Below are 13,728 nucleotides of genomic sequence, written 5' to 3' on the forward strand. Positions count from 1 at the left end.
TGACTCGAGGACAACAGGAGGGTTAATATCTCTAAATTTAAACTTTAAATTTATTGCAGGATCTCTTGATATCACTTTAGTGTCTGATGAATAAAATAATGTCACAGTTCGATGATGCTTTTTGCCTCCAGAAGCTTCATAAACTGTCTAAAAATGTCCGGCTCTTGACTCTGGAGGAAAACAAGTCTCAGTTTATTCTGATTTTGCAGGCGGGGAGGTTCAGCTTCATTCATCTCATCATCTACATCGGATCAACGCTGTCGTACTACGCTCTGGTGAGACGAACGCCGCTGTCACACAACTGTCCATTCATGTGTTTAGTAGTGAACACAGCGAGAGTCACTGTTGAGTCTGAGTCTGGACAAACTGAATGATTTCTCTACTGGCTGATCACAAAGAGCTAAATAAACTAAAAACTCAGCTGCACTACAGAAGGAAAACAAACACTCTATCTCATACAGTTCACAAAATAAGAGGAAATTGAGTAAAACATGAACATTGAAGCTGTAACTCTTATTTATGGCTGCGTCACAGATCCACTCAAGCCGGTTTTCAGTATGAAACTAAAGTAAAAGTATAAAGTATATTACAAAAAATATAAGTTTGTTCCATTTCTGTCGCTTATATAATGTGGAATATTATATACTTTACATTATTTACATCATTAATCATTTGGTCATTGTACAAGCCAATAAACTAATAATGACTGATAACGTAATAATGGCCGATAACGTAATAACTTCCGATGATGTAATAACGACCGATGACGTAATAATGGCCGATGACGCAATAATGACCGATAACGTAAAACAACGGTAACCTAATAACGACTGATAACGTAATAATGACTGATAACGTAATAATGACTGATAACGTAATAATGACTGATAACATAATAATGACCGATAACGTAATAACGACCGATAACGTAATAATGACCGATAACGTAATAACGACGATAACGTAATAATGACCGATAACGTAATAATGGCCGATAACATAACGGCTGATAACGTAATAACTTCCGATGATGTAATAACAACCGATGACGTAATAATGGCCAATGACGCAATAATGACCGATAACGTAACAACAGCGGTAACCTGATAACGACTGATAACGTAATAATGACTGATAACGCAATAATGACTGATAACGCAATAATGACTGATAACGCAATAACGACCGATAATGCAATAATGACCGATAACGTAATAATGACTGATAACGCAATAATGACTGATAACGCAATAATGACTGATAACGTAATAATGACTGATAACGCAATAATGACTGATAACGTAATAACGACCGATAACGTAATAATGACCGATAACGTAATAATGACCGATAACGCAATAATGACTGATAATGCAATAATGACCGATATTGAATAATGGCCGATAACGTAAAATAATGACGATAACGCAATAATGACCGATAACGTAATAACGACGGATAACGTAATAATGACCGATAACGTAATAATGACCGATAACGTAATAATGACCGATAACGCAATAATGACTGATAATGCAATAATGACCGATAATGTGATAATGACCGATAACGCAATAATGACCGATAACGTAATAATGACCGATAACGCAATAATGACTGATAACGTAATAACTTTCGATGATGTAATAACAACCCATGACGTAATAATGGCCAATGACGCAATAATGACCGATAACGTAACAACAATGGTAACCTAATAACGACTGATAACGTAATAATGACGATAACGTAATAATGACTGATAACGTAATAATGGCCGATAACGTAATAATGGCCGATAACGTAATAATGACTGATAACGTAATAATGGCCGATAACGTAATAATGGCCGATAACGTAATAAAGACTGATAACGCAATAACAAACAGATAACATAATAACGTCCGATGACGTAATAACGACCGATAATGTAATACCGACAGATAACCTAATAATAACAACAGATAGCGGAGTAATGTCCGATAACATAAAAATGTCTGATAATGTAATAATGACCAATAACGTAATAAGTTATTATGGAGTGTTCGCATTTTCACGTTATATCCAATAAATGAAACTTAAATAAAGTGATATTAGTATATAATTAAATTTTCGGCTCCAGTTATTACATTTGTAAAGTTTTGTTTTTTGAAGTTATTACGGCCAATAACGTAATAAATTATCACGTTATTGGCCAAAAGTTATGACGTCATTGGTTCAGGACTTTTATTACATTATTGACACGTTTTATTACGTTATTGGTTTATTACATTAAAAAACAGGCACATTTATTACGTTATCGGCCGTTATTACGTTATTGGCTTCGACAGTCATTAAAACAGAAATCAGAAAATGGCAGAAAACTCTTATCGGAGCATCCTTGAGTTGATTTTGCACCAACCAATCGTCCAAAACTCCAAAATATAACATTTACAGTAGTGTAAGACCAAGATTTGCAACACATTCTCACATTTGAGAGCTTTGAACCATCAAATATTTACCGTTATTTGCTTAGAAACTTCCTTCAACCAGCAATCAGACTGAATATAGTTAATTATTTTCGGTGTGCTTTGACTGGATACTACTTCCTGTCTCAAAATGCAACGAGCAGCTCCTGAAATCTGATTTAAAAGATGAAGGAAAACAGACGAGGGAACAGCTGGAAAAAACCGTGCAGATGATTTGATGTCTGTCGGTGGAGGTTTTGTTATATTTAGCGTTATAATACTGACTGTGCAAAAACACAATACTGTAATGAATCATATGTCATTCATAATATGTAGAATTAGTGTGGAGTTGTGGATTTCTTTGCTGTGTGTTCTATTTATTGTATCCAGACAATGCAAGTTTGGGCAATGGGTGGGAAACCTTTTTAACCCTTAAACAGACAACGTGCACCAGGAGATACAGACTCTTTAACCTTCCTGCTGTCCTCCCGGGTCCTTCCTCTGTCCTTCCTTCCTTCCTTCCTTCATCTGTCCTTCCTTCCTTCCTTCCTTCCTTCCTCAGATCTAAGTTCAGCTGTTAGGGTAAATGTTCCCTCCTTCTGTCCTTTCTTCCTTCCTTCATCTGTCCTTCCTTTCTTCCTTCCTTCATCTGTTCTTCCTTCCTTCCTTCCTTCCTTCCTTCCTTCCTCCCTCCCTCCCTTCCTTCCTTCCTTCCTTCCTTCCTTCCTTCCTCCTTTCCATCCTTCTTCCTCCCTCCTTCCTTTCCTTCCTTCTTCCTCCCTTCCTTCCCTTCTTCCCTTCTTCCCTCCTTTCCTTCCTACCTTCCTTCCTTCCTCCCTCCCTCCTTCCTTCCTTTCCTTCCTTCTTCCTCCCTTCCTTCCCTTCCTCCCTCCTTTCCTTCCTTCTTCCCTCCTTTCCTTCCTTCCTTCCTTTAGGTGCAAATGACATAACTAGTAAGGCCTGTTTAAGGGTTAAAAAAACCCAAAATACACCGACCTTATGGAGCCTTCAGACTGTGCAACCGTATCTACTATGGTAAAATGTAGGTTTCACATTGTGTCCGATGCCTGTAATCAAATCTGCATCAGACTGTATGATACCACTTTGTGAGATGAATGATGGTGAATCAGAGCAACAGTGAAAACAGAAAAGAAAGTAACTGAAGGCAGAAAGCAGAAACCTCCACAAGCTTTTTAGTTTCACCTCCTGTTGTTTTGGTTTTCGTGCACCATGATGGCATTAAACGTGGAGTGTGTTTTCCTCTTTAAAGTCTGTGTAAAGTAAGAATAAATGTGTTCTGAGTTTAACATACCACAGAAAAGTGTGTTGTTAACCACCCTGCCAAATTTGAATGATTAAAAAAAATCACCAAATATATGAAATTAGGCTTCAAAGTTGTGTAAAAATCAGCCTCTTTCTCTGCTGCCAAACGCTGAAGCCCCGCCCCCCTACCAAGTGTCACCTGTCAATCAAAGTCACCACCTCTACCAGAAACATGGACGCTACGTCTGAGAGCTTTCTGTTGCTAACTCAGCGGCTAGCTCGGCAGCTAACTCGGCTGCTAGCTTGGCTGCTAGCTCGGCAGCTAACTCGGTGGCTAACTCAGCTAACTGGCTAACTGTAGACTGTAGTAGTAGTAGTAGTAGTAGCAGCTAGTAGTGTGCGCTGAATGTATTTATACCTCTACAGCTGCAATCCTGAACACAGAAATGTTGAAACACAGTTTGTGAAGCCTAGCTCCACAATTCAAATCTAAATGGTTGAAATGCTTTTTACACCTTTTTTAGAAATACATTTATGACCTATTTAATGTGTTTAGAAGAAAATGTCTGAATTCACTTTTACACGGTCTTTAAACGTTAAGGGTAATTCAGGTGGTGCAGTGGTTAGCACTGTTGCCTCACAGTCGGCTGGGTCTCTTCTGCTTGGCTTCACTCCAGGCAATCAACTTCCTCCCGCAGACCGAAAATCAATCAATTTCACCGTGATGGCATTAACCCTCCTGTTGTCCTCAAGTCAAAGGAGGAAGGAAGGGAGGAAGGAAGGAAGGAAGGAAGACCGAAGGAAAGGAGGAAAGGAGGAATGAAGGAATGAAGGAAGGAAGGAAGACCGAAGGAAAGGAGGAATGAAGGGAGGAAGAAGGAAAGGAGGAATGAAGGAAGGAAGACCGAAGGAAAGGAGGAATGAAGGGAGGAAGAAGGAAGGAGGGAAGACCGAAGGAAAGGAGGAATGAAGGGAGGAAGAAGGAAGGAAAGGAGGGAAGGAGGGAGGGAGGGAGGAAGGAAAGAAGGAAGGAAGGAAAGGAGGGAGAGAGGGAGGAAGAAAGGAGAGAAGGAAGGACAGAGGAAAGAAGGAAGGAAGGTAGGAGGGAGGGAGGGAGGAAGGAAAGAAGGACAGAGGAAATAAGGAAGGAAGGAAGGAAGGAAGGAAGGAAGGAAGGAAGGAAGGAAGGAAGGAACAGTCAAAACAGACTGGGTCAATTTGACCCGGGAGGACGACAGGAAGGTTAAAGGAGGAGTGTGTTTTCCCCTTAAACGTTAAGGGTAATTCAATCAATCAAGCTTTAGGATAAGGGTTAGGTGAGGTCATCAATCCAGGAGCAACAGTTTGGATTGGTGACCAAATATTACTCTCACAATTAGACTACAGAGACCCTGACTTCAGTGTTTGCTTGGAGCACCATCTTGTGGCCATTAGCAGAACTGCATCTTCTGACACTTAATGCCTATGTGTGTGTATGTGTGTGTGTGTGTGTGTGTGTGTGTGTGTGTGTGTGTGATGAATATATGTGTAGATGAGGTGTATTGTTTTGTGTCTCACCTGTTTTTTTTTCTTTCTTTATTTCTCTCCAGACGACCGTGCTGATCGACTGGCTGATTGGAACCAGCTGTTACTCCGCAGAAGTCGGACAAAACTACTCGGAGAAGAAGGTGGAGGCGGTCCAAGACAAAAAGAAGGTGATGTCAAAGCATTACAGATGTGTGTGTGTGTGTGTGTGTGTGTGTGTGTGTGTGTGTGTGTAGAACAGGGGTATCAAACATACAGCCAAATTTGATGTCATGTGGGCCGCACCAATGAAAAGATGGAAGGGAGGAGGAAGGAAGGACAGAAGGAAATAAGGATGGAACGCAGGGAAAAGTGATAGGAAGGAAAGGAAGGAGGGAAGGAAAGAAGGAAAGACGAAAGGAAGGAGGGAAGGAAAGACAAAAAGAAAGAAGGAAGGAAATAAATAAGGAACGAAGGAAAGAAAAGGGATTAGGAAGGAAAGGAAAAAAAGGAAAAGAAGATGAAGGAAAGATGGAAGGAAACAAAGAAGGAAAGAAGGAAGAAAGGTATTAGAAAGGAAAGGAAAAGAAGATGAGGGAAAGATGGAAGGAAGGAAGGACGGAGGGAAGGAAGGAAAGAAGTAAGAAAGGAAGGAAGGGAAGTAAAGGGATTAGGAAGGAAAGGAGGAAAGGAAAAGAAAATGAAGGAAAGATGGAAGGAAGGAAGGATGGAGGGAAGGATACAAAGAAGGAAAGAAGGACAGATGACAGGATGGTAGGAAGGAAAAGAAGACAGGTAGCAAAGTGGGCTGGATTGGAAGCCGTGAAGCTGTCTGATCTGTGTGTGTGTGTGTGTGTGTGTGTGTGTGTGTGTGTGTGTGTGTGTGTGTGTGTCGCAGTGCATCCTGTGTGTGTCCTACGTCGACGAGAACAACATTCGCCTGGTGAAGAGATCTCAGAAGAAGAGTTTACAGGACGTGAAGCCGATGTTGGTTCAACCTCGAGAGGTAAAAAACCTGCTGAATCCTTCAGGAAGACGGAAGGAAAGGAGGGAGGGAGAAGGAAGGAGAGGAAAGGAAGGAAGAACGGACGAAAGAAGGAAGGAAGGTAGGAGGGAGGAAGAAGGAAGGGAGGAAAGGAAGGAAGGTAGGAGGGAGGGAGGGAGGGAGGTGAAGGAAGGTAGGAGGAGGAAGGATGGAAGAGAGGAAGAAAGGAGGGAGGAAGAAGGAAGGACGGACGGAAGAAGGAAGGAAAGGAGAGAGAGGGGAGGAAAGAAGGAAGGAAGGTAGGTAGGAGGGAGGAAGGAAGGATGGAAGGGAGGACGAAGGAAGGATGGAAGGGAGGAAGAAGGAAGGAAAGGAGAGAGGAAGGGAGGACGGAACGGACGGACGGAGGGAGGAAGGATGGAAGGGAGGAAGAAGGAAGGGAAGGAAAGAAGGAGGACGCTGAAACAAAACTTCAGCGTCGAGGGTTTAAAACTTCAACGCCTTCGAGTTCGAGTGAATTCATGGAAACATTCCTGAGAGCAGATATGAACTATATGAGATACACATTATAATTCAAAGTTAAGCATTTGTATGTCTTAAAAACATGTTTTTAATTTCCCATCACATTTAAAATCATTTTTTTTAAGGCTAAAGAATAATATTGGTCTGTTTATTTAATTTTATTATCATTTGAAATGTTGGATAAATAATCTTTATAATGTCAAAAAAAATACTGAGGTCTTCAAATATGCTAAATGTGCTCTCCTATAAACTAAGAAAATCAGCAAATATTCACATTTAAGAAGCTAAACGATTTGCTCTTTCCTTCCTTCCTTTCCTTTCTCCCTCCCTCCTACCTTCCTTCCTTCCTTCTTTTGTCCGTCCGTCCTTCCTTCCTTTCCTACCTCCCTTCCTTCTTCCTCCCTTCCTTCCTTTCCTCCTTCCTTCTTTCCTTTCCTTCCTTCTTTCCTTTCCTTCCTTCTTCCTCCCTCCTTCCATCCTTCCTCCCTCCCTTCCATCCTTCCTCCTCCTCCTTCCTTCCTTCCCAGCTTCCCTCTTTCGTCCGTCCTTCCTCCCTCTCTCCTTTCCTTCCTTCCCTACCTACCTTCCATCCATCCTTCCTCCCTTCCTTCTTTCTTCTCTCCCTCCTACCTTCCTTCTTTTGTCCTTCCTTCCTTCCTTCCTTTCCTAAGAAGCTAAAACAAGTTATTTTTATCTTCTCTTCCTGCCAGGAGAACACAGGACACCTCCGAGCCGTCTTCTCTCTGCTGCAGCCAGACACCATCATGGATCCCAAAGCCGAGCCTCTTCTCGCCCCCTAAACCCGACCCGAGCGGCAGCCCCCGTCGTCCGTCCTGGTGTAAGTGTGACCGCTGCCCCGCCTCCTCTCTCCCTGTGGAGCAGCTGTGTTGTCGTCATGGCGACGGCGCCTGCATCTCCTCGTCTCCTCTGTTCGAGCGGCTGGTGTTGAACCGCTCGCTGCTGAGTCCGTGCTTCTGTACCGAGACCCTCTGAGCCCGCCGGGTGACCGGGGTCAGACCGCCGCGCTGCGTCACTGCGCCTACACGCAGTACGTCAGCTGGAGGATCGGACTCACGCCTGAAGACGCTCACGGTGTCGTCCCCGGCTGCTGCGTGAGGAGAGTCAGGGAGGAATACCCGAGCCCTGACGGACTGTACAGCGGCCTCTCGCCTGCCAGGACGGCGTCGATGCAGGCGTGCACCAATGGAGAGCTGTGATGGAGCCCCCCCCCAATCACCCCCCCCCCCCAAACCCCCCGTCACCCCGTCAAACCCCCCCCCCAACTCTGACATACTAACAGCGTCTATATATTAACCTTTGTGTCGTCCTCGCGGGTCAAACTTCTTTCTTTCCTCCCTTCCTTCTTTCCTCCCTTCCTCCCTCCCTTTCATCCATCATTCCTACCTTCCTCTTTTCGTTCGGTCCTTCCTTCCTTCTTTTCCTCCCTCCCTCCATCCTACCTTCCTTCTTTCGTCCTTCCTACCGCCCTTCCTTCTTTCCTTCCTTCTTTTCCTCCCTCCCTCCATCCTACCTTCCTTTCCTTCCTCCTCCTTTCATTCCTCCCCTCCCTCCTTTCCATCCATCCTTCCTTCCTTCCTTCTTTCTTTCATCTGTCCTTCCTTCCTCCCTTCCTTCTTTCCTCCCTCTCTCCTACCTTCCTTCCTTCCTTCTTTTGTCTGTCCTTCTTCCTCCCTCCCTCCTTTCCTTCCTTCTTCCTCCTTCCATCCATCCTTCCTTCTTCCCCCCCCTTCCATCCTTCCTCCCTCCCTCCCTCCTTTCCATCCATCCTTCTTCCCTCCCTCCTTTCCTGTCCTTCTCCCTCCCTTCCATCCTTCCTCCCATCCTTGCTTTCCATCCATCCTTCCTTCCTTCCTTCTTTCATCTGTCCTTCCTTGCTCCCCTCTTTCCTTCCTTCTCCCTCCCTTCCATCCTTCCTTCCTCCCTCTTTTGCTTCCTTCTCCTCCCTTCCATCCTTCTCCCTCCCTCCTACATTCCTTCTTTCATCCTTTCATCCTTCCTTCCTTCTCCCTCCCTTCCTCCTTGACTCGAGGACAACAGGAGGGTTAAATCTGCCTTACAAGCAAAAAAAAAAAAAAAAGAAGAAGCAATAACTTCACTCAGCTTTGACGTGAAGAAGAGAACGAGCCAGTTTCTGTCAGCTTGCGTCGAGTCACAGAAGAAGAAAAACTTCACAAGTGAATGAATCGCCACGTTTCCTAAAGGTCATCCGTCAAGTCTCTTTCTTTTATAAGCAGCTTTTTTTACCTTTTATAGCTCTAAAGCTTCTCCTGCCAGGAATGTGTTGCATCCGTCATATCATATAGATAAAGATAAGATAAAAGCTTTTGCTCCTATATGAGATAGAAAAGCATCATCTAAAGAAATAACATAACCTCTACGTCAAACCTGAAATGTGTCAGAAGAAGAAAAAAAAAAAAAAAGAGGATGAAGAAGAAAATAAACTCCCTCTAGACAGAGTTTTGCTATTTCTAGAAATCCTCAACGTTTTAAAGGATGATGCCAAAAAAAATATTGTGCCTTTTTCTTATATTTCTACAACGGCGAATTAGGGCCATATGATTTTATTTTACTACCTTTCCTTCCTTCCTTCCTTCCTCCCTTCCTTCCTTCCTCCCTTCTTCCTTCCTCTCTTCTTTCTTCCATCCCTCTTTACTCCTTTCCTTTCTTCATTCCTCTCTTCTTTCCTGCCTTCCTCCCTCCCTTCTTTCCTTCCTTCCTTCCTTCCTTCCTCTATTCCTCCTTCCCTCCCTGCTTACTCCTTACCTTTCCTTCCTTCCTTCCTTCCTTCCTCCCTCCCTTCTTTCCTTCCTTTCTTCCTTCCTCTCTTCTTTCCTCCATCCCTCCTTACTCCTTTCCTTTCTTCATTCCTCTCTTCTTTCCTGCCTTCCTCCCTCCCTTCCTTCTCTCCTTCCTTCCTCTATTCCTCCCTCCCTCCCTGCTTACTCCTTTCCTTTCTTTCCTTCCTTCCTTCCTTCTCTTCTTCCTTCCTCTATTCCTTCCTCCCTCCCTGCTTATTCCATTCCTTTCCTTTCCTTTCCTTTCCTTTCCTTTCCTTTCCTTTCCTTTCCTTTCCTTTCCTTTCCTCTCCTCTCCTTTCCTTTCCTTTCCTTTCCTTTCCTTTCCTTCCTTCCTTCCTTCCTTCCTGTTCCTATATGAGATAGAAAAGCATCATCTAAAGAAATAACATAACCTCTACGTCAAACCTGAAATGGGTCAGAAGAAGAAATAAAAAAAATAAAAAGAGGATGAAGAAGAAAACAAACTCCCTCTAGACAGAGTTTTGCTATTTCTAAAAATCCTCATATTTTAAAGGATGATGCCAAAAAAAAAATTGTGCCTTTTTCTTATATTTCTACAACGGCGTATTAGAGCCATATGATTTTATTTTACTATCTTTCCTTCCTTCCTTCCTTCCTTCATTCCTCTCTTCTTTCCTGCCTTCCTCCCTCCCTTCCTTCTCTCCTTTCTTCCTTCCTTCCTTCCTCTATTCCTCCTTCCCTCCCTGCTTACTCCTTTCCTTCCTTCCTTCCTTCATTCTTTCCTGCCTCCCTCCTTCCTTACTCCTTACCTTTCCTTCCTTCCTTCCTTCCTTCCTTCCTTCCTTCCTTCCTTATTTCCTCCCTCCCTCCCTCCTTACTCCTTACCCTTCCTTCCTTCCTTCCTTCCTCCCTTCTTTCCTTCTCTTCTTCCTTCCTCTATTCCTTCCTCCCTCCCTGCTTATTCCTTTCCTTCCTTCCTTCCCACCTCCCTGCTTACTCTTTTCCTTTCCTTTCCTCTCCTTTCCTTTCCTTTCCTTCCTTCCTTACTTCCTTCCCACCTCCCTGCTTACTCTTTTCCTTTCCTTTCCTCTCCTTTCCTTTCCTTTCCTTCCTTCCTTCCTTCTCTTCTTCCTTCCTCTATTCCTTCCTCCCTCCCTGCTTATTCCATTCCTTTCCTTTCCTTTCCTTTTCTTTCCTTTCCTTTCCTTTCCTTCCTTCCTTCCTTCCTTCCTGTTCCTATATGAGATAGAAAAGCATCATCTAAAGAAATAACATAACCTCTACGTCAAACCTGAAATGGGTCAGAAGAAGAAGAAAAAAAAAAAGAGGATGAAGAAGAAAACAAACTCCGTCTAGACAGAGTTTTGTTAGAAATCCTCACGTTTTAAAGCAGGGGTGTCAAACATGCGGCCCGTGGGCCAGAACCGGCCCGCCGAGGGGTGCAATCCGGCCCACTTTCCTTCCTTCTGTCCTACCTACCTTTTCAACCTTCTGTCCTTCCTCCCTTTCTTCCTTCTTCCTTATTTCCTTCCATCTGTCCTTCCTCCCTTTCTTCCTTCTGTCCTTCCTCCCTTTCTTCCTTCTGTCCTTCCTCCCTTTCTTCCTTCTGTCCTTCCTCCCAGTCTTCCTTCTGTCCTTCCTCCCTTTCTTCCTTCTGTCCTTCCTCCCTTTCTTCCTTCTGCCCTTCCTCCCTTTCTTCCTTCTATCTGTCTTTCCTTCTTCCCTTCTTCCCTTCTTATTTCCTTCCTTCCTTCCTTCTTTCCTTCCTTCTTTTTAATGATCCAGCCCACATTAGATCAAATTGGTCTGTATGTGACCCTTGAATGAAAATGAGTTTGACACCTCTGTTTTAAAGGATGATGCTAAAAAATATTGTGCCTTTTTGTAATATTTCTACGACGGCGTATTAGGGCTATATAAGTTTAAAAAAAAAAAAACTGACCTGGAGGCTTTAATCTCAGAATTTCTGAGATTAAAGCCTCACTTAGCAACATTAGAGAGAGGTCGCTCGTCGGTCATTACGCCTGTCATGGAAGAATTTATCAAATTGTACTTTTCAATTGGGTTTAGCGATAATAATAATATATAAGGAGATACTTGTTATCTTAAGCTCAGAGTCACCAGATCATCCTAGAGCATCAGGACTTGAAAAGACACTTGCAAGAAGCTGGTCCTTGGATGCTCTGCACGTCTCAACGTCCTCTCTAGAGCGCCGTAACGTGCCTTTACGACAGTGACATCATCATCATGTGAGTCTTACCCCCCCCCCCCCCTCCTCCAGGTCAGTAATTTTTTTTTATGGCCCTAATACGCCGTCGTATATTTCTTTGTCACATAGTGTCAAATGATCACACTTAGGAATACCTGATCAATACTGATCAATACCTGATCACACTTCCTGTATTGGTGAGGTGATGAAATACGATCCAGGGAGACCAGCTGGATGTTTTTCACATCTTTGACACATTTTTCAAGTTTCCCAAAAGAGCTAAAATATACATTTGTTTTTTCAGGACTTTTCTTCCCTGATGCTTTAAAGATGCTTTAAATCATCATAAACTCATCTCCAGTATTAATATGAATGTAGTGAATATTAACTTTCATTAACAGACCTTCACACTGAGCGTTTTCCTTTTATTTTCCTAAAGCAGTATCGATATTATTATTGATCCAATTTAGATTCAACGCCCCTAAAATTGCGACATAAGCTGACCTGGTCTGCTCCAATTATTGACAAGATTAATTCAGAGATATCAGGAGTAATCATGGAGTCCAATAAAAACCTACTTGAGCAGTTTTGATATAGATGAAATGTTTATCTTGGTTAAATCAGCTCAGAAAAGATTGGCTTCCTACTTCAAATGTTGGGTTTATGAATATAAAATTTGGCGAAAATGAATAAATGAAGCAATAATTTCAGTTTTAATTCAGTGAATCCAAATAAAATTAATTTGTTGCTCAGATAAAAAACTAATCCTTTTAAACCAGGGGTGTCAAACATGCGGCCCGTGGGCCAGAACCGGCCCGCCAAGGAGTCCAATCCGCCCACTTTCCTTCCTTCCTTATTTCTGTCCTGTCTTCTTTTCCTACTTCTTTCCTTCTTGACTTCTCTTCCTTCCTTCTTTCCTTCTGTCTTCCTTCCTTCCTTCCTTCCTTCCTTCCTTCCTTCCTTCCTTCCTTCCTTTCCTTCCCTTCCTTCCTTCCCTTCTTCTTTCTTTCTTCCTCCCTTCCTTCTTTTCTTCTTTTTTCAATCCACCTGTCTTTCTTCCCTTTCCTTCCTGTTTTGTTTTATTTCCTTCCTTCTTTCCTTCTTTCCTTCCTTCCTTTCTTCCTTCCTTCTTTCATTCCTTCCTTCCCTCCATATTGTTAATAATCCGGCCCTCATCAGATCAAATCGGGCTGTATGTGGCCCTTGAATGAAAATGAGTTTGACACCCCTGTTTTAAACTTGCTCCTCCTGTTTCCCATCATGCATCTGGGCACACAGACACTGTTTATTTGCTCCTAATAATGAATAGTAAACTGTTTATAATGGAGTCTGTGTGAAAGTGGAGATAATGACGGCGGCACAAAGGCAGCTTCAGAGAAACCGCGCAGCTGCTCTGACCCTGAGAAAAAAAAAAAAGAGAGAGAACAGAAGTAATGTTCCAAAGTAAGTAACATCCGTCTCCAGACTCCGATAAGAAACTTCATTTCTCACATCTGGACGCGGTGACGGCGTGATAGGAGGAGGAGGAGGAGGAGGAGGAGGAGGAGGAGGAGGAGGAGGAGGAGGAGGAGGGATAACAGGAGGAGGAGGGATAAGAGGAGGAGGAGGAATAACAGGAGGAGGAATAACAGGAGGAGGAGGGAGAGGAGGATAGGAGGAGGAAGAGGAGGAGAAGGAGGAGGAGGGATAAGAGGAGCAGGAGGAGGAGGAAGAGGGATAACAGGAGGAGGAGGAAGAGGGATAACAGGAGGAGGAGGAAGAGGGATAACAGGAGGAGGAGAGAGAGAGAGGGAGAGAGGAGGAGGAGGAGGAGGAGGGATAACAGGAGGAGGAGGAGGAGGGATAACAGGAGGAGGAAGAGGGATAGGAGGAGGAGGAGGAGGAGGAGGGATAAGAGGAGGAGGAGGAGGAGGAAGAGGCTGTAATTGAATCAGCTCATAAAATGATGTAAATGTGTTGAAATGTGAGACGAACTCTTCCTGTATTTGTTTTTCTAATAAAATCTACTCCAGTTTATTA

General features: G+C 43.3%; 2 protein-coding genes across 2 annotated transcripts in view; one reads left to right on the forward strand and one right to left on the reverse strand.

Moving 5' to 3' along the window:
* The window catches only part of LOC128365507 (glutathione S-transferase theta-3-like), a 38,813-nt gene extending 29,807 nt beyond the window's left edge, over window positions 1-9,006 (reverse strand). The window contains exon 1 of the mRNA XM_053326264.1: window positions 9,003-9,006. The gene's annotated coding sequence lies outside the window, so the exon portion shown is untranslated. The remainder of the gene's footprint in view (window positions 1-9,002) is intronic.
* Window positions 99-7,855, forward strand: LOC128364835 (P2X purinoceptor 7-like). The gene is made up of 4 exons (XM_053325456.1): window positions 99-275; window positions 5,300-5,404; window positions 6,112-6,219; window positions 7,431-7,855. Exons 1-4 carry the CDS (start codon window positions 99-101, stop codon window positions 7,518-7,520), a joined length of 480 nt encoding a protein of 159 aa, XP_053181431.1. The 3' UTR covers window positions 7,521-7,855.
* Window positions 9,007-13,728: the final 4,722 nt, after the last annotated feature.

The sequence above is a fragment of the Scomber japonicus genome, chromosome 9, assembly GCF_027409825.1.
Source record: "Scomber japonicus isolate fScoJap1 chromosome 9, fScoJap1.pri, whole genome shotgun sequence".
NCBI lineage: Eukaryota > Metazoa > Chordata > Actinopteri > Scombriformes > Scombridae > Scomber > Scomber japonicus.